A 22576-nucleotide genomic window follows, 5' to 3' on the forward strand; every position below is an offset into this window, starting at 1 on the left:
AAAATTTTTATTAAAAAATTAAAACTCACCTGAATGTTTTTTCGCTAACGTGGGATATTTTATTGCTGATCAATCGCAGGGATTCGACTTGTAACGATCCAAAACTTTCATTTTCTATTATTTCCAATCCGGATGAAACAACATCTAAAAATAAAACTAATTTATGTGGAAAATCGGGGAGTTTAACAAAGGGTACTCCGACGCATGCAATATCTTTGAGGCTTTTATATGACATTTCGGGATCTGTTTTACACGTGCACATTGTATTGAAACTGCAGGGTCCGACTGTTTGTCCAAAAACTAATGCGATATGTACGAGAATCCAGGTCACGAGGATCATTTCCATCTGGAACAAAAAAAAATATTCTAAAAAATTCCAGTTTTTTACTATTTTTTTTCTAAAGTTTAAGACGAAACTTAGTTTTTTCCTCAACTAAATTTAAGCATACGCATTACCACGCACACACCGCACCCAAATTATTCCATTTATTCATTTTCCTTTACTTTTTTTTATATATATATATAAATAAAATCTTTTCAATTTATTTTCATTCATTTTCCGTGAAAATTTTCTTATTCTCGGATTTTCTTTTTTTTATATAGAAATTTAGTCAGAGCTTTAGGCAATTGAAATATTATACGGAAATCAAAAGGAAACGCTTTAAAGATTAATACACATAATCGTCTTTGCCTTGGGAGTAAAAACGTTCGAAATATAACCGTTCGTTCGTTCGTTCGCTTCTAGTTATATTGTTTCAAACGTTTTTTTTTCTTTTAAATCGCTCCGCACGCTTTTTTTTTTTTTTTATTTTAACCGTGCTTTCGAATTTCAAAAAAAAAAAAAATTTTAAATATTTAAAACCTTAAAATCTCTCTCTCTCTCTCTCGCTCTCTCTTTCGTTCATTTACATAAAAATAATAAATTAACACGGGTAATAATTTACTCTTGTTTTTCACGTTGGGATTTAACGCACACACACAGACGTTTTAGATTTTGTATTGAAATCAATAATTAAGACTGTTTGTGACGTATTTCCTGCTAATAACACTACGGGAGTGCTTCAAACATTTTCCATCTCTCTTCTCTTTATTTCTTCTTCCCCCCCTTTCCCTTTCCCTTTCTCTTTCACTCTCTCTCTCTCTCTATTTCACTCTCTTCTTCTTCATCTTCTCTCATTGTTTTATTCAACGAGGAGGAGAATTAAAAAAAAAAATACGATGTGTCATATCCATCCATTGTTTCAATAATTAAAGGTTTTTTCGTTTAAGGTTTGAAAGGTTTTTTTTTTTTTACCTTCGGAAAAAAATTAAAAATTTTCCCGCGTATCACGTGACACCTAATGTTTATAATTATTTATTATTATTTTTTTTCCTTTTAAGCGAGAAAAAATAATTTTTTTTTTCTATTTTAAAAATTTAATTCGAAAAAAAAAAAATTTGCTGTTGTTGTTGTTGTTATGATAGTCGTTGTTATTATTATTATTAATAAAGGTTAAAGGTTAAATTTATAAAATATTTATAACGTTAAAATAATAATAAGAAATTTATTTAAAATAAATGAATATAAATTTAACCTCGAATGTATAATTTTCCGCGAAAAGAAAAAAAAAAAGAAAAGAAAAAGAAAAGTTAACAAAGTCGTTAAGTGTTTTTTTTTTTTTTTAATAAGAAAATTCGTCCCAAAGGTATTAAAATCTTCTGCTGCTGTTGCTGCTGTTGTTGTCGTCTGCTCTCTACTATTGTAATTTTATTTACGATATTCTAATTTTATAATAAATGACGATAATTATTTTTACACTTTTACATTTAATGCTTTAACAAAAAAAAAAAAAAAAAAAAAAAAAACGATTTTTTTTTTCAATTGAAACATTTATAGCAGAAAGTTAATTAAGAAAAAGAGTTTTTATATATATTAAATTAACCGGAAATAGTTAAATAAATTTTTATAGACTATATACAAAAACTTTTATAGAAAATAATATTTTAAATGTTTGTTTTATTATCGTATCGATTCAAAATATTTATAGTTGATATTATATAGCGACGATAATTTTTCTAAGTAAATTGAATATATATATAAATATTTTTTTTACTATATTTAAAATTAATTTATCGATAAAATATAGCGAGAAATAATAATAATAATAAAACACTTAATTATATTGTTTATAACGAAAGTGTAATTAATTAACCGTAATTACAAAGTTTTTCTTTAAAAAGAAAAAAAAGAATTAAAAACTTTTCTTTTTTTTTTGGTAAATATTTAAAATAAGTTTTTTTTGTTTATTGTACAACACGCACGAATTAGTCATAAATGATATGATACTATAGACGTATTTATAGCGCTATAAGAATAAGTAAATTATTACGATTTATTTGTGTATTATTTTTTTTTAAACAAACATCGTACAACAAACAACACAGAGGAGAAACTTTTCATTAACGAGTGTCGACGTCAGTCAATAACCGTTAAATAAATTTATTTTGTATTTTTTATAGTCTATAAATTTAAATTTTACGTAGGTTTTAAAGACTATATATCTACTGCTATAAGACTGTATAGATCTATATCAAAAAAAAATTATTAATGTGGAGTATATAATGTTTTTTTAACGCGGTGAGAAAAATAATCGTGTTTAAAATGAAAAAAATAAAAAAATATAGCGCTATAAAAAAAAGAATATAGAATAAATGATAATAATAATGATTTTTAAGTATTAAAAAAGAAGAAAAGTTTTTTTTATATAAAAAATAGTTTCCATTAAATTTTTTCAGGGAAAGAACAAAAAAAAAAAAAAAACTAAATTTAAGTAAACATTTATTTTTAAAATTAAAGTTTTGACAAAAACTTTTTTTGTTGTTGTTGTTGTTTGGAACAAACAAAAAAAAAAAGGGAAAAAAAAGTTTATATTCGTCACACACCAAAAAAAAAAAAAAAAGAAAAAGAAGAAGAAGAAAAATTTACTTTCAGGTTAAGCGATGGACGGTTTGTGTTTGTTGGTGTCGCCAGTTATTTTTTCCTACTTTTAGTCCAACACTTCAACCCAGCATCCCTCTCTCGTCATTCCATGTGTCGCTTATTTTTACGAATTTTTTTTTTTGCCCCTCCTCCCCCATTTCTTTTCTTTTATATTAGATTCAAAAACCAAATCAAAACAAAAAAAAAGAAGGAAAAGAAAAACAAGAAGAAAAAGAAGAAGAAGAAAGAAAAGTTTTTCTTCTTGCTACTTTTTCTTTTTCTTTTTTTTTTTATTGAAATTGTTAAAGTTTGTATTATTAAAAATAGATTTTTGTAATAAAAACCAGATGTCGTCGAGTCAAAAATACTAGCAGAAGACAGTAAAAAAAATTAAATTTTATTTTTGTTTATTAATAAAAAAAAAAAAAAATAAGTAAACGTATGCAATTTTAAAATAACGATTTTTAATAATTAAAAAAAAAATAAGAAAAATTCGACCAATGAGAAAATTTTTGACGTTTTGAAATTTTTCTGTAACATCAGCAGCAAAATATTATCACGTGTACGGAAAAAAAAATTAATAATAATAATTTCTTTTTTCTTTTCCTTTTCCCTTTTTCCTTTTCTTTTTGTATTGCTGCTGTTGTTTAATAAAATAATATTTTTTCGCAATTAAAAAAAAAAAGTTTAAGAGGGAAAGAGAAAATAAAAAACAAAAAAAAAAAAAAAATTCATAATAATGAAATTTAAAACTTTTCCCTTTTTTATTTTTTTATTTTTTACTCTTTCATTTTCTTTCATTTCAATTCCCTCTCTCTCTCTCTCTTTTTTTTCCGTTACTTTGTACTCTCTTTCTCTTCCTCTCGTTTTCGAGGCAGCAGCCTTTTTTAAATTTTTTTTTTTTTTCGAGTAAAAAAGAAAAAAAAACCCAAGTAAATTTTCATTTAGCTATATAAAGGCGGGGAAAAAAAAATTTTTAAATAGCAAAAAAAAAAAAAAGTTTTTTTTTTTTATATATATTAAATCGCTTACATTAATTGCTAGCAAAAGAAATGAAGAAGAAAAAAAAAGAGAAAGGAGAGATGAAGAAGAAGATGAGGGAGAAAAAAGAAAAAGAAGAAGAAACCAATTTACATATTAAACGTTAAAAATACAAAATTAAAATATTTTTTTTTCTTCTTTTTATTTAATTCACCGAAACCGTCGTGTTTTTTTTCTTTTTGCTTCTTTTTTTTTTTTACTTAACATTTATCATTCTTCTTTTTTTTTGTCTCTCTCTCTCTCTCTCTCCTCCCTCCAACATCCTCTCCCTCTCTCTTCTTTTTTTTTTTTTTTTATTCCCATGATATTTGATAATAGTCTTTCTTCCGATTGCTTTTGAATACAACAACACATTATTAAAAACTTTTTTTTTTGTTGTTGTTGTTGCTGTTGTCGTTGTTGTTGTAAAAGAACATACAATTTATATTATTTTATTTCTTCTGCTTGTTTTCCCATCATAATTGTATTTTTTTTTTTTTATTGAATAAAAAATTTTGACTTAAATTTTTAAAAAATTTTTTTTCGGTCGGTTTTTTTTATTTATTTTTATTTTAAAAACGAGTAATAAATTTAAACGAGTTAATTAATTAATTATTATTATTATTACATTTTTATTACTTCGTTAATAATTTATTCGTTGAGAATGACAATCATAAAAAAAAAAAGAAAAGTTTTTTTTAGAGTATAAATTTATTAAACAAATTTCTTACATATGTAAAACACGTTTTGTTATTTTTTTTTCTTATTACAGCGTAACTAATGTTACGTCATCAATGATAATTAAATTATTATTATAATTTTTATAATTAAAAAATAAAATTACGTGTCAGGAGAATAATAATAATTATTTCAACGATTCTTTAACGATTCTTTCCAAACGAAGACAACAAGATATTTTTATATACGTATTATTTAATTATAAATTTTCACATAATTTTAATCATGTTAAAATTTTTAAGGGGTGGAGCCCTCCATCCTTTTTACGACAAATTTTTAATCAGGAAATGATAAAAAATTATTAAAGTTTTCTTATTATTATTATTTTTTGTTTTCCCTCCCTCCCGTTCTCGTTAAAAAACGAACGCTCGTCAAATAATAATGTGTTTAACGCGTGTTATAATAATAATAATAACGGAACATTTGCCATAATTTACGATCGTTTCAATTTCGGTTGTAATTTTTTTTTTTTTTTTTTTTTTTACCTTGGCCGAAAAATAATTAATTTAATTTTTTATTATTTTGTCTTCCTTCTTCTTCCACTTCTTCTTCTTCTTTTTCTTTTTCCTTTTTTTTTTTTTTATTTATGAGTTTTCTAAGAAATAAAACAATTAAAAGTTTTCAAATCAAGGAAATAATTAAAAAGAGACAAAAAAAAAAAGAGAAAATAAAATGAGAGTAGTAAAAAAGGTAGTAAGGGAAAGAAAAAAGGAGGAGGGAGGGGGAGAGAGAGGCGAAGGGAGGGAAGGAAAAGTAAAAAAAAATATAAAGCGCGTGTGTAAGAAAGAATGAGACAGAAAAACAGAAATAAAAGAAATAAGAGAGAGAGAGAGAAATAAATTTATAAAGAAAGATTTTTAACGAAAAAATATTATATATATATATTTTTAGAACATTTAAACAATTGTATTAATTATTTTTTATTGATTTAAAAAAAAAGAATTTAATTAGTAAAAGAGAAAGAGAGAGAGAGAAAAAGAGAGGGGGAAAACAACAAAGAAAATAAATAAAGAAAGAAAGAAAGAGTAAAATAATTAAAATAAATAATTATAATAGAAACAAAGGCTGAACAACACGCACACACACACAAAAATTTTTATTTTCAATAAATAATTAATTAATATATATATATTTTGTTATTTAAATTTTAAATTAATTAATTAATTATTATTATTATTTTTAAAACAAATAATTATATACATAAATTTTTATTTAATTTACTTATTATTATTATTATTTTATATTTTTTCTTTCTGTTTTTCTGTTTTTTCAGTTTTTTTTTTTTAATATTAAAAATAATGATAAAAAAAAAAGAATAATAATAATGATTCCTACCTTCATTCCGGCAAATTACTTTTTTGATCATCATCAACATCATTCAAACATGTATTTATTATTATTATTATTTTTTTTTTCCATGAACCGTCGCAAATTTCCATCATAAATTTAAGTAACCCTTTCTTTCTTTTCTTTTTTTTTCTTTTTGAATTTTAATCTGAAAAAAATAAAAAATAAAAAAAAAATAAAAATTAACACTTCGTCATTTTAATAAATTAATTATTAATAAATTTTTTTTCTTTTCTTTTCTTTCGTAAAGTTCATAACATTTCTCAAAAGCAGAAGGTAATTAAAAAATGATAAAATTACGACGACGACGACAATGATGACGTAGATGACGACGTCAAAAAAAAAATAATAATTTTACTTTTTTTTTTATTTTAATTTTAATTTTTAATTTCGTTTTCAAAATTATTTTCATTTGAAAAAGAAAATAAAAAAGAAAACTATAAAACGACAAACGTACAAATTTGTTTGTTTCGTAATAATAATAATAATAATAATAATAATAATAATAATAATAATAATAATAATAATAATAATGAATTTTCACGAATTAAACGATGAGAAGTCGCCATTTTTGTTTGTTTGTTTGTTTGCTTATTGAGAAAAGGTAAAAATTAAAAAAAAAAAAAAATTACGAATGATTTTGTCGCAGGTGGAATTTTATAACTTGGATATTAAATTGATAATTCATATCCTTAATCCGATACTGAATTGACAGTAATAAAACGTTTTAAATTATTCGTTTGTATTTGTAAAAAACGTTTAATTTAATGCAAAAATTTTTTTTTTTTTCGTCTGTGAATTTCCACGGGAGGAGGGGCGGGAGAAGGGGTGGGAAAAATTTATGGGAAATTTTTAATTTTTGATTTTTTTTTTTGTTTTTGTTTGTTATAATAAACCGTTAGTCGTCATTATTATTATTATCATTATTATTGTTAACGAGTTTTTCGTTTGTGTTTTCCAATTAATGATTTTTCGTTGCCAGGGATTTTCTTTATCGCATTTTAGGTATCAAAACTAAAAATCTAAAAGAAAATTTTTTTTTTCCCCTTCCTCATTTTTTTTATTTATTTTATTTTCCATTCCATATTTTTGTTTTTTTTTTCTCCGATTTACTTATTTTTAAAAAGTTTTGATTATTTGTAATTTTCGCGACTTTTTTAAAAAAAAAAAAAAATTTCAATATGAAAAATACGTTAAATAAAAACAACGTGGAATTAGAATTTTTTTATTAGTATTACGAAAAAAAATTTCAAAAAAAAAAACAATGACAATGAACAATTTTTTCTCTTTCACTTTCTCTTCCTCACTTTCTTCCTCTCTCTCTCTCTCTTTCTCTCCCCTTGTCTCTCTTTATTTCCCTCTTAATTTTATTTTTAATTATAAACATTTTGATTTTTCTTTTTTTCTTTTTTCTTTCTTTCTTTCTTTCACCATTTTATTTTTAATTAATAGGACTTGATTTCCAATCAAAATTTATAAAAGAAAAAAAAGGGAAAAGTTTTATTATTATTTTTCTTTTTTTTTCTTTTTCTTTTTTATTTATTTTTCTTTTTCTTTTTTTTTTTTTACCAAAGAAGGAAATTGCGTAAGAATGAAAATTGTAATATCAATAATAATAATAATACTAATAAAACGGTTATCATCGTTATCAATAATGTCGACATTATTTTTAAATTTAAAAAAAATTAAAAAAAAAAACTTTGAAAATTAAATCATAAAAAAAAAGAAAATGGAGGAAATTAGGCCGATTTTTTTGCGGGAAAGTGGAAAGGGAAAAGGAAGGGGGGAGTTCGTCGTTTCCTTTTTTTTTCATCAAAATCAATAAAATAAAACATTTAAGATTTAGTTGGAAAAAAAAGAAAAATAATCATCATCATTAAAATAAAAACATTTAATGAATGAAAAGAAAAAAAAAACTTTTTTGCGTTTTGGGTTTTGATATTGTCAAAAAATTTACGTGATTAAAAAAAATAAAAATGGCAGCGAGCGAAAAAAATAAAATGACAAACTTAAGCCTTTTCATAAAGTTTGATTAGTTACGAAAGGAAAAAAAAAAAAAAAGTTTACTTTGCGGGAAAAGTTTACGAGTTTAAGTAAAAAAAAATTAATGGCGGGTTAAAAGTTATGAAATGCGAATAATAAAATAATTATATTAATAATAATAATAATAATAATAATAACAATTTCATTAAATTTAATTAAAACCTTCACTCACAAATATTTATATAAATATATACGTTAAATGAGTGATTCGTCGTTAAAAAGGTAAAACCGGAAGTAAAAAAAAACCGGAAATAAATTTTATTACGCAATGAAAAAAAAACTTTCAACTTTTAAATTTTTTATTAAAATTTTTTTAAAAAGTACTTTAAACTAATAAATTACGAGTAATAAATAATAAATATTATTTATTTATTTATTTACATTAAATAATAATAATAATAATAATAATAATATTAATGTTTTTTTGTCGAATTTCGAATCAAAACTTTTTTTTTTTTTTAAATTTTGGCGCAGTTAAAAACAAATTTATTAATGGAAATGTAAAAAGAACTCCTTTCGTCATTATTTCACGTTTATACTTTAATCAATCATATATTATTTTTATATAAGAAAAATTATAAAATGAATTTAAATTGTTTTGAATTTAGTATTAAAAACAAATTCAAATTACGTTTCGTTCATTAAAAAAAAAGAAAAAAAATTTATTTATTATTATAAATTAAATTAATGACGTGCGCAAACTCATTAATAAAGTAAAAAAATATTTTTTTTTTTTTATTATTAATGGGCATTTTAATTATTTATTAAAAAATTAACGACGACGGTAGTAATAATAATAATAATAGTAATAATTAACTTATATATTTTACGACGGTCTCCTTAAATATATCAAAATACAAATTACCGAAAGGAATCAAAAAAAAAAAAGGGCAAATAATTATATTTTAATGATGATAATGATGATTAATTAAAAGAGTAAAAAAAAAAGGAGGTTATTAAAATAACCTCCTTGTCCCCTGTGATTTTATTTTTTTTTATTTTAATTTTTTATTGGCAGACAGACGATTGTGATGCTATCGCAGTCAAACACATATTTTTTTTTTTAGAAAAAAAAAAGATTCTCATTTGTGCCAACGTAAAAAAAAAAATCCCCAAAACGTAACACGTGATTTGGAAAAAAAAAAAAAAAAAAAAAACTTTTGTCGTACACATATAGAAAAAAAAGTTATTTTTTTAGTCGTTCATCATTGCCAGAGAAAAAAAATCATAATAATAATAAAATAGAGAAAGAATTTCCATACGAAAAATTTCAAATCAATAAATTATTACCGTTATTATTATTATTATTATTATTTTGTTCGAAATACAAAATTTATTGTCTTCGAGTACGACGAGGAAGTGAATGATGACGAAACGACATTTTTTTTGCTTTTTTCCAGCGTATATACAGACAGAATCAAAAAAAAAAAATTTATTATTTGTATATATATATATATATATAAAATCAATTTTCAATTTTTTCTTATCGGTTAGTTTGATAATCTGACATTATGACGCACGCATGCACACGCGTACACGTGGAACACTTTTCGATATTATTATTATTTTTTTCAAACGGGAAAATTTTATTTTTAATGATTAAAAAAAAGAAAAATTTAGTAAGCGAAAGTTTTTTTTTTTACAAACGAACGAACAAACAAACAAATGTGTGTATGAAATCTCTTAAAAACCGGAAATTAAAATAACCGGAAACAGATAATTTAAAAATAAAAAAAATTTTTGCTTAAACCGCATATTTTAAAAATAAAATTTATTTTACGGTATAAGAACTGAAATTTTCTTTTTTTTTGATTGTGCGCCAAATTTTTTTTTTTTTAACTTTATCTATCAGTTACTCATTTTTCAATAAATTAAATTATTATTATTAATATTATTATTATTATTATTATTATTATTATTATTATTATTATTATTATTATTATTAATTTTATACGTCGGATGATAAGAAAATACAAAAATAAAAAGAAAAGTTTTTTTTTCCGGAAAAGTTTTTTTTCGTTTTGTTTTTTTAAAAAAAAATAAATTTGTATTAATTATAATAAATTTAATTTTTTTTCATTCTATTGACACGACAATATTTTTAAAAAATAAATATTACGTAAGAAAAATGAGAAGAAAAATTATTTAAACATTTTTTTTTTTGTAATAGGAAAAGTTTTAAATCGAATAATCGCGATAAATAAATCTTACGTAAATCCTGATTTCATTCGATTTTTTCTTTCTTCACCTTCCTTCCTCACCCCCTCTGCCTCCCCGGGTTTTCCCAGATTTTTTTTTTTTTTCACTACGAGCACGTTTTTTTTCCCCCTACTTTTCCCACGGAAAAAAAAATTGTAATTTATTATTATTATTATTATTATTATTATTATTATTATTATTATTATTATTATTAAACTAAGTTGAAAAGATTATTTTCTTACAAATTTCAATTAAAAATTAATTAAAAAAGATGATATTTTGCTGACACTGTTTTAATTTTCAAAAACAATTTTTTCTTTCTTTTTTTTTTTTTTTTTATATAAAACAATAATCTTTTCATTTTTTATTCTCTTCCTCTTTTTATTCTTCTGCTTTTTCTTCTGCTTTTTTTTCTTTATTCATTTTTTTGTTTTTTTTTTTTTACTTCCTTATTTTTAATAAAAAAGAAAAAAGATATAAGAAAACAAAATGTGATTTTTCATTTTAAAATAATCGAAATTTTCCTCTTCTTTCTCTCTCTCTCTCACTCTCGTGTTCAAAAAGAAAAAGTTCAAATGAAAAACTAAAATGAAAAATATGCATAAAGAAAAACGAGAAGTAATAATAATAATAATAACAATAATAACAATAACTAAAAGAGAGTGGAATAAAAAAAAAAGGAAAAAATTATGCGTCTTTTTTTTTTTTAAAAAGGAAAGGTTAAAGGTTGTGTGTGTGTGCGTGTGCGTGTGTTTTAGGTGACCATTTTAAAAGTATCACAAACAAGCACGTATGAAACCCTTTTTTCGTCAAAAAAAAAAAGAAAAAGAAAAAGGAAATTTCATGTTGAAACAAATTTTCATCATTATATTTTTTTTGACTCGAAATGTCTGAACGTTATGCGTCACCCGTTTTTTTTTTTTTTTTTTTTTACTTAAAGAAGAAAAGAAATGGCAGACAAGAAAATAAAAAGAAAAAAAAGAAAAAGAAAAAGACAAACGTGAATGAATTTAAAAAAAAAAAAAAAGAAACGGGGGTAATTGTCGGCGGTTTTTTTTATTTAAACGGGGCGCAAAATTTAAAATGTAAATTTTAATTAAACCCTAAATACAAAAATAAAAATAAAAAAAATAAATTTTCCCAGTAAATTATCCTCCTTTTTCACCTTTATTTTCCCTTCTTATTTTCCCCCCCCCCCCCTTTCTATTTGTCTCTTTCTCCCATACGGAAAAAAAAAAAATTTTTCCAGAAGTTTTTTTTTTTTTTTTTATATACTTTTTCACGTACCTCCCGTACGTAATCATTTATTTAAATTAAAAAAATGGTCAGAAAAAAAAAACGGAAAAGATTAAATCCGATATAAATTTCATTATATTATTATTATTATTATTTTTCATAAGGGATAAATTTACCTTTGAAACTAAGATGTAAAAAAAAAAAAAAAATGATAATGATAATAATAATAATAATAATAATAATAATAATAATAATAATAATAATAATAATAATAATAATAATAATAAAAGGAAAGGAGGGAAAAGATAAAAATAAAAAAAAAAAATTTTTTTTTTTTTTGGCAAGATTAACCATTCATAATAAAAAAAAAAAAAATCATTTCATCAGTTGTTCTGATGTTTATCACTTAATAAAACAGAAGCCATAAAGAAAAGGACAAAAAAAAAGATGAAATTAAACTGATTATGTGTATATTAAAATATGGGAAAAGAAGAAAATTCAAAGGGAAAATTTTTTTTTTTTTTTGGGGGGAGACGGAGTGAATTGTGACGTCACGCAAATTAAATTTCAAGGCAAGAATGAACGAAAACGAATGTTGAGGTAATGGGAGGGGTTAGGATGGGATGTAAGGGAAGTAGAGGGGGAAAGTAGAGGGGGAAAGTAGAGTGACGACAGGAGCGAGAAAGAAAAAAAAATTATTTTTACGACTCATTTATTTTGTCAGCTAAAAAAAAAACAAAATCAACACAAACAAACAAACAAACAACAACAAAAACAAAAACATTTGATAATTCTTCGACTGCGTTTTTATTATTAAAAAAAAAATAACCTTTTGTTTTACCTAAGGTCAAAACGATGGTGGAAGATGTAGGAGGAGTAAAAGGAGTAGGAGGGGGAGGAATGTGTAGGAGGAGAAGGAGGCGGATTTAAAGGGGGAGCAAACTTAAAAAAAAAAAAAAAAACAAAATTTATGTAAAAGGCTACAAATTAACCTTTTTTTGTCACAGAAACCTTCTTCTCTACCATTTTTTTTTTTTGAAACAAAAAAAAAAAAACATAAACATAAACATATTTTTTCTGACAGCCTTTTACTGTTCCATATGTGACTTTTACAAATCCTCTTCTTCCTCCTCCTCCTCCTTCTTCCTCTTTTTTCTTCCCAACCTCATTTAATTAATCTTTTTTTCTTTTTTTTTTATCGGAGTCAGTTAGTTTAATTTTAAAATAATAATAATAATAATAATAATAATAATAATAATAATAATAATAATTGTAGGGGGGATTTACAGACAGCCAATTAGCGACTCAAGAAATAAAAAATTTATGTATGTGACAGATAGGAAATTACAAAAAAAAAAAGAAGAAAAAGAAAAATTAAAAAGAGCGAACGAAAATATAATAATTTCGGGGGAGGGTGTGGGAAATTTTCCCTTTTTTTCATTTATTTATTTATTTATTATTCACTTTCTACGTTCGGTTTAATAAAAAATTTACATAACTATTAAATATATATATATATATATATATATATATATATATATATACGTTAAAATATATTTTATTAAATAAAATCAGTGGCGTAGGAATCGATGAAAAGGATTTTTACTTGAAAAACTTTATAAAAATTTAATAAATTATTATTTAATTGTAAAAATTCTGCATTTGAAAACGTTGAACCGTTTCCTCTCTCTCTCTCTTTCTCTTTCTTCCTCTTTCTCTCTCACTCTTCATAACATTAAAAAATTTTGTCCAGAATTATTTTTTATGATCAATTCCAGCAGAATTTCCGATTTTTATTGTCCATATAATAATTTATTTAAAAACTTATCTTTCAAAACAAAGCTTTAGGTAGTGCGGTGAAAGAGAGAGAAAGAGAAAGTGTGAGAGAGAGAAAAAAAATGAAAATCTTCATAAATTATAATCGGTGTCTAATAAATTTTACTTTTTTTTTTTTTTTAATTGAAAAAAAAAGAAAAAAAATTTTCTTCTTCCTAAAAGATTTGCTTTTATTAAAAAGATTTTCCTTTTTTTTTTTAAAAAAAAAAAACGTTCGAACGCGCACGTATCCCTCACATCCTGATGAAAAATTTATATAAAAGGAAAAAAAAAAAGAAAAAGAAAAAATTTATTATTATTATTATTATTTTATTTTTTATTTTATATTTAATAACAAAGTTTTTTTTTTTGTACCCTTTCACCGTAAATTTTTTTAATATTTTTTTTCTTCTGCTTTGTATCGATTGAAAAAAAAAAAAAACGAAATTAATTAATTATTTTCATTATTATTATTATTAACATTAAACGATTGTATTTATATTTATCCCCGTTATTAATAATAATAATAATAATTTACGCCGTATAAATTATTAATTTCCTTCTTTTCATCATCATCATCATCATTATTATTATTAATAATAACGAATGAGATTTTTTTATATAAATAAAAATAATAATTGATTGTACTTCGTTCGAATAATAATAATAATAATAATAATTTTACGTATTTTATTTATTTATTTTTTTTTCAATAATTAAAAACAAAATAAAAATTATCATTATTATTATTATTTATCGTGAAATAAAAATAAATTAACGTGCACGCAAATTATTTATTTATTAACGTATCGGGAAGGAAAAAAGGAAGGAGGAAAAAGGAAAAAGTTGAAGAAAAAAAAAACTTTTGATTTTGTTCATTAATTAATTAATTTATTAATTAATAAATAAATAATTAAATTGTGATAAAAGTTTTTAATTAATTATTTATTTATTTATTTTAAAAAAAAAAAAACGAACACGCGAAAGTGATTCGATTCGTTTTCGATTTTAATAAAAAGGAAAAAAGGAAAAACCAAAATTAAATAAAATTTGAAAAAAAAAAGGAAATGATTATTTTACACCGGAAATAGTTTAGTTTAATTCTAAAATGATGTAAATTTTTTTAAAAATAAATGAAAGGAGACTCCGGCCCGCCTCTTCCGCCCCCCGACACGGATAACGGCGCTACCAACAATTAAATAAAAAAAAAAAACTGAATGTAATCATTTTTACTGCACGGCCGAGACCAAATAATAATAATAATAATAATAATAATAATAATAATAATAATTTTATACGTTTTTCTTTGGGTTTGATCATATTAAAAAAAAAAAAATATTAAATTTTTAAATCCTGTCCTTTTTCTTTCCCCCCTCTATCTCCCCACTTCTTCCCCTCTTCCCTTTTTCTTTTTTTCATTTCCTCTCCAATTTTTCCCTTACGTAAAAACGAAAAAAAAAAAATATATGGTAGAATTTAAATTCAAAGGAAAAAAATAAATAAATATATATATTTTTTGTTTTGATTTTTTTTTTTATATACAGACCCTGTTGAAAAAAGGAAAAAAAAAGGAATGTTGTTTTCGGTCGTTAAATTTTAAATTTCATTCACATGCGACTTTTTTCTTTTTTTTTTTTTTTTTAAATAAAATTAACGGATTAAAATAAAGGTATGTGAGAAAAAAAAATTTTTTTTTAGAATAATATGAAACCCATTAAAAAAAAAGAAAAAAAGGAAAAAAAAGGAAAACAAAATCCTTTGAGAGATTAATTTCATTATATTTAAGTGGCCGAATAAATCAAAACATTAAAAAGTCATAATCCTAAAAAACTAATAAATAATTATTAAAACGCAATTTACGGAGTTAGATATATACATTCATATATAAAATTCTCAATTATTTAATAAGAGTTAATGATAATGATAATGATGATAATGATAATAATAACAACGGTATCATGTGAGAATAAGGGATATTTAGATAACGTTTTTTTTAATAACAATTTTAACATCGTTTATTTTATTTAAATTAAACCTGCGGAAAATTTTTTTTTTCTCCCTCCCCTTTTTTTTTTTTTTTTTAAACATAAAATCGTCCATTAATGTTTTTTTTTTTTTTATACCGGAAACACTTCCATTTTTTAATGTTATTATAATGCACCGTAAATACGAAATTTCAAACGTGTAAAAATCTTTCTAGACAAAAAATAAATAAATTCTAAAAGACATTTTGCAACACTGTACGATAATTATTACAAACAATTACATACATCGCATACGAAAAATTTTGAATTTTTTCGTCCCTACCCTTCCCCTCCTCTTTCACCTACTTCGACTACATCGCTTGCGTATATTTCCCGAAATCGACCCCCTAACTATTCATTCCTCTCACCTCTTTCATCCCCTCTCCGTCCCTCTTTTCAAATATTAAATAGAAGGTAAATAAACGAATATATACGACAGATGATTTAAAAAATTATTCAAAATCTTTTTAAACATCATTCAATAAGTAAATAAATAAATAAATTATATTCTCTGGAACTTTTCCATAATTTTTTAATAATTTTATTTCCGTTAATTTTGTTTGGTCTCCCCCCTCAAAAAAAAACGAAAAACTGAAAAAACTGGATTTTTAAATATTAATATCCGAAAAAAAACGTTAAATTTTTATTTAAATAAATAATTAAAAACGATTAATTTAACATAAAGCTTTTGAATGTAAATAAAAATTCAAAACTTTTTTATTTTTGCAGTTCGGTCCAGGTTCTGGAAGTCAAAGGAAACTTTTTTCCTCCTCCCCCACCCCTCCCCTCATTCGTGCGTGTGTTTACATTAAAGCCTTTTTTAAAAAAAATTTTTTTTTTTTTTTTATTAATAAAAATAATTTACGTCGCGTAATTTGTTTCCGCTTCCGTCGGTTCGTCGTGATGATGATGATGTGGATGATGACGATGATGATGACGTTAAATTAATTATTAAAAAAAAAATATTTTTTTATTAATTTTGACGGTTTCAATCAATATTCTCGATTCAATAAACTTTTTTTTTAAATAAAATTGACGTGAGAATAAAAAAATTTTATTTATTTAAAAATTAATTTGATTGAAAATATATAAATGATGTCGGAGTTAATAATAAGTCAAATTTCAAAAAAAATAAAATAAAATACAATTGATTGTTTTCATTATTATTATTATTATTATTATTATTGTTATTAAATAATAATTATTTAATAATTATTGAAATGATGAATAAATCATTTAATTTCACGTGACAATCATTCGTGTGTACGACGTTATTGATGATGTTGGTGATGATGATAAAATTTATTTTTAAAATTTTTTGAAATATTCCCGCGCTTTTTTTTAAAAATTTAAATTCTTTTTTTGTAATAAAAAAATTTATTGTTAACGAATTATCGTCTGGTTGTAAAATATATATTAATTTATTTTTAAAAAAAAAAGAATTCTAGAAAATTCGTTGAAAAAGAAATAAATCTTCCGCTTAGAGATTTTTTTTTTATTAAAAAAAATTTTTTTTTTGTTTAAATTAATTTCTTTTTTGTTAATTTAAAAAAAAAAATGGATAGAAATTTTTCTGGAGAAAAAAAAAAAAGAAAGAAATATTTTTCTCCAGCGTCAACTCCTCACCTGATAATTAAAGTTAAAAAAAAATTTTTTTAAAACGTCGATCGCAATTATAATATCGCCCAAGGAATTAAATTGATTTTTATTATATTTTTTTTTCTTTTCCGCCCACTACCCTTCACCCCCTCCCATCCCCTCTTTCCTCCTTCGCTTTTTTTTCTCCGCCCACCACCCTCCAACTCCACGTCACCCCCTGTTTCCTCTTTCCCCTTTTTTTCTTCTTCTTCCACTTATTTTTTTTTTTTGTTTCAGTACAAAAAAAGAAAATCGTTTTATTATTTTCCAGTTGATTTTTTTTTTTTTTTTAAATTTCCTTTTTAAATATTATCATTACCAACCGAAAAAAACGGTTTTTTTACACTCAAACACACCCTTAAAGAAATTTTTTTAATTTCTGGAAAAATAATAATGATAATGAAAATGATAATAATAATAATAATTTTTATTTTATCAGTGCGAATTTTTTTACGTAAATATTTTTTAATTATTATTATTATTTGAATTTAATTTTATTTTTTTACTTGCGAAAAATATTTCCGACTTCCTTCAAAAATTTTAAAATTAAACTTAAAAAAAAAATGATGATGATGACCTTCGACCTTTCGACTCGGTAAATATATTCAAAAAAAAAAAAAATTTTTTACCGCCCAAAATTAGCGCCAATTATTTAAATTATATTTAACGTTTTTTTTTTCCTAACGATTATTAAAAATTCTTTTTAGGGTAATTTTTAATTAAAAACAAAAAATTTTTTTTTTTTTTTAGAAAAGTCTCGAAAATTTTCCACCCCCCCCCCAAAAAAAAAGAAAAAAAAGGTCACGAAAGGCTCGTAAAAAGAATGTTATTATTATTATTATCAGTTATTTAACCAATTTTTTTTTTTAAGTAAAAAAACGTAGTAGCAAATAATAATAATAATAATAATAATGATGATGATGATAAAATTTAACAATTTAATGTAAAATGAATTAAAAAATAAAAATTTATTAACGCAAAAAAATACTAAAAAATCAAACGCTTCCTCCTTCTTATTATCATTATTATCATTATCATTGCCATCATTATTATTATCATCAATAGTATTATTATTATTATTTTAAAAACGTACAAAAAATTTTATAAAATTAATTTGTTTATTTATTATTATTATTATTATTTTATCGATTTTACGTTACACAATAATAAATTTAATTTTTAATAAGTTAATAATAATTTGATAAATTAATATTATTATTGAATAAAAAATTTAATGACGTCATTATAACGTTTAAAATTTAATTTAAAACGTTAAAACTTTTCTTTTTTTTTTTACGACCCTTTTTTTTTTGGAAAATTGGGTTTTTTTTTGTTAACAAAACTTATTATTTATTTTAGTGATTTAATAAAAGACGTGTATGTAATTATAATGAAAGTGTAGTAGCAACAGCAAAAAACAACAACAGCAACGAAACGACACAAAAAAAAAAAAAACGTGAAAAAACCAAAAAAAAAAAATTACATTGGCACGAAACTTTTTTATTTTCGTATATTTTCGTTTTTTTGCGGTTTTTATTATTATTATTATTATTATTATTATTATTATTATTATTATTATTAATTTATTCTTATAGTTTTGAAACGAGTTTTGTTTTACTATTATCACGTATACTCTTTTTAAATTTTTTAAGTATTCGTTTTTTGGAGAAAAACATACCGGAAATGGTTGTTTGAAAAAATTTGGGAAAAGATTTTTATTTTAAAAAAATTAAAGTATATGAATTTTTTGTTACGAGACGCCATTTTAAAATTTATTTTTATTTTTTGTCCGGTTGTTTTTAGTAAACATTCATTCCAGAACGTTCAAGGAAATATCAAAATTATAAAAATTTCTAACGCCCCACGTATACTGGAAATATCAATTTTCAAATTAAATTCTTCATTCAACTTATTCGATTTTCCTTTTTCATCGTCTCTCTCTCTCTCTGTTTCTTTCTCCCTCTCTCTCTCTCTCTCTGTTTCTTTCTCCCTCTCTCTCTCTCTATAGGAGCCATCAACATTTTTTCCCGCTGTTGCAGCAAATATTTCGATTAATTTTAATTTTCCATGATGATGGGACGTCCGGTGTTTTAAAATGTCACGAATCCGCTTCCGATTTTTTTTTACTTTTTTTTTTTTTTTTTTTTTTGTACTCTCACGCAATCGTAGTACTTACATCCATTGTCGCTCGGCTTCCTTCACCTCTAATAATAATAATAATAATAACTAATAACACAATCGAGTTTCGTGGATAAAAAATAAAATAACGTAAAGAGTAACAAAACAAAAAAATGTTTTTTTTTTTTTTACCTTTCCGACATTTTTATTTAAAACCAAAAAGTAAAAATAAAAATCCATAATTTGACATAATAAAAATTTCATTCGATAAATATTTATAGAAACGAATAAATAAATAAATAAATAAACGTATAACAGCATCCGTATGGACCACCAAAAAAAAAAAAAGAATGAAATTTTTTATAAAAAAACATTTTTTGAAATTTTGCCCAAAAAAATTTTTCATTTTTTATTTATTTATTTATAAAATCAATAACTCGTGAAATTTATTTTGTAATTTTCGTAATATTTATTTTTATTACGTAATTTTTAACGGATTCATTCGTGAAATTACCGTAATTATGACGTCATCAATGCGACGTAAAACAATTTTCAACGTTGAGAAGAATCGACAAATACGATCGATTAATAAAAATTTTTTTTAGAATTTTCTAGATAAAATTAACCGAAAAATTTCATTTAAATAAAATTGTCTAGTTGTAATGATGTTTCTCATTACAACGATAATTAAATTTACTTATTGATAAAACGAGAACACAAAAAAAATTTAAACAAAAAAACAAAAAAAAAAACACGACGGTGCTTTCACGGTGCTGCATAATCACAACGCTTGCCAACATAAACAAAAAAAAAAGTAAAAATAAAAGAAAATTTTATTTATTTATTTTTGTTTTTGTTTTTTTTTTTTTTTTTTCATATCTAAAATCTGTTAAAACAAAACTTTAACTTTAATAGATTTAAAAAAAAAAAAAAATTATCTAAATTAAATCAAAATTTGCTTTTAGAAAACCAAAACAAAAACAAAAAACAACAACTCAGGTAAAAAAACGTGATAAGAAGTAAAAAAAAAAACTTTCTTAACATAAAAAGTTAATTTTTTTTTTTTTTAAATCAGGTAACTTGAAAACAAACAAACATTCTCGATTTTTTTTTTAAAATTTAATTATTAAAAATATTATTATTATTATTATTGTTAATTAATAAAACAGTCTCTTTCTTTTCTTTCGATTAACCACCCCATCCCTCATTTTACCCTTTTCTCCCTTCCAAACAAAAAAAAAGAAAACAAATATCAATTCGATAAATTACGGAAAAAGTAATAATAATAATAATGATAACAAACAATAACGGTTAAACATTACACATTTTGTTACATTAACAAAAACGGGGAAAAAAAAGAAAAAAAAGGAAAAAAAAAATAATTATTGTTATTCAATACGAGTATTATTATCGTTTTAGAGATATCGAATCAATGGAAAAAAAAAAAAATAGAAACGAATAACCATTTCTCTTCTTTTTTTTTTCCTTTGAAAGTGAAATGGAAAAAGAGAGAGAATTGGGGAAGAGGGAGAGGGGGAGTAAAGGGATGATGGAAAGGAAGTAAAAGGAATGGAAAAAAAGGAGAAAAAAACAAAAAAAATAATAGCGTGAGGATAATAATAAATATTAAAATGATTTACGATCACAAATATATATATATATATATATATATATATATATATATATAATAAAAAAAGAAAAAAGGAAAAAAAAAGAAGAAGGAAAATATATATATGGCTAAGAAAAAAAAGGAAAAAAAAATTATTGTTTTCTCTCTTTCTCTCTCTCTCTTCTCTTTAAATTTCTATTTTGATTCATTTTTTTTTGTTCTCTTTCCTTGATCGGACGGACATTATCAAAAGAGCGAAACTTAAAACAACAACAACAACCCTATCGAAAAAACGTGGCAGCATCCATTCATTCAAACTTGTAATAATAATAATAATAATAATAATAATAATAATAATAATAATAATAATAATAATAATAATAATAATAATAATAATAATACTCGAAACTTTAACATCATCCTTAACGATGGAATGAAAATTGTTTTTTTTTTTTTTTATCATCATGAAATCACGATTTTGATTATATTATTATTATTATTATTATTATTATTATTATTTTGAGATGATAATGATAGTAATACGGTTAATAATTCAATTGACATTCGTACGAGAATGAAAAAATTATTATTATTATTATTATTTTATTTATAACGATAAATTATTTTGCCGTTTATGGCACAATAAAAATATAAAGTATTATTTACCATTAAGTAAATGCCTTATTTTCCTTTTTTCCATTTTTTTTCCTTTTTTTCCATTTTTTTTCTCCTTTTTTTCCATTTTTTTTCTCCTTTTTTTCTATTTTTTTTCCTTTTTTATATCTTTTTAAACGTATTTAAATGATAAATGCGTAAGAGAAATAAAAACTGAAATTACTACTTTCCTTTTTGCGTCACTATTTATCACAATATCATCATCATTATTATTATTATTATTAGCGTTGTTTTTGTTTTGTTGTTGTTTTTTTTTCATTTAAGATGGAAGAAGTGATGATGATGATGATGATAATGGTTAAGGGGAAAGAGAAAGAGAGAGAGGGGAGAGAGATAAAGAGAGAGAGAGAGAGAGAGAAAAAAAATAAATTAAATTTTTGCAAATAGACAATTTTCTTTCCAAGAATATAACCCGAGACCTTTTAAGCCCCAAAGGAATCAGGTTCCGTGTGGAATTGCCACATCTGGTAGGTTTGTAATTTTTTTAAATGTTTAAAATTTCCTTTGTTAAATCTTTTCTTATAACTTATTTCCTCTTTCTTATACTTCTTCACCCACGTTTTTCATTCTTTTTCTCCTCCTTTACCTCCTCCTCCTTCTTCCTCTCCTTCACTTTTTCCTACTATTCCTCCTCCGACTTTTTCATACTCTTAAATTTTTTTTTTGGCTTTTTTCTTCTTTTTACATTTCCCTAATGAATGTTTTAGGGTAGATTAATGGTTTTTCTCTTTCTTTTTTCCTTTTTTTTCAAAAAGAAGTGTCGGGAGAAGGGGAGGAAAGAGAGGAAGAGGGGAAAAGGGGAGGGAAAGTAAAATAAAATAAAAAGCAACCGTGCCAATTTAATTATTTAAATGATAATTTAAATTAATGATTTTAATTTAAGTTAAACTTCCGGTTCCTTAGTATCGGAAAAAAAAAGAAAAAACGTTTTAATAATTGGCGGGGGGGGGGCAGAAAGGGGAAAGAAAAGGGGAATGAGTGAATAATAATAATTATTATTATTTTAATTGGGAAAAGAAAATTTTTTTTGTCCAGGTATCGATAATACCATTTTTGTATAAAATGACGATGAAAAAAAATCTTCTTTCTATCTTAATCAGAACTTTTCCGTTGGATATTATTATTATTATTATTATTATTATTATTATTATTATT

At 22.9% G+C, this 22576-nt stretch overlaps 1 protein-coding gene across 1 annotated transcript in view; it reads right to left on the bottom strand.

The window, feature by feature from the left end:
• Phum_PHUM270320 (chaoptin, putative) overlaps positions 1-346 on the bottom strand; it is a gene marked incomplete at both ends in the record, with an annotated part of 9713 nt that extends 9367 nt beyond the window's left edge. Inside the window, one exon of the mRNA XM_002426702.1 lies at positions 30-346. Coding sequence (XP_002426747.1) covers positions 30-346 — 317 coding nt within the window. The remainder of the gene's footprint in view (positions 1-29) is intronic.
• Positions 347-22576: the final 22230 nt, after the last annotated feature.

Source organism: Pediculus humanus, genomic scaffold, assembly GCF_000006295.1.
Source record: "Pediculus humanus corporis 1103172107647 genomic scaffold, whole genome shotgun sequence".
Taxonomy (NCBI): domain Eukaryota; kingdom Metazoa; phylum Arthropoda; class Insecta; order Psocodea; family Pediculidae; genus Pediculus; species Pediculus humanus.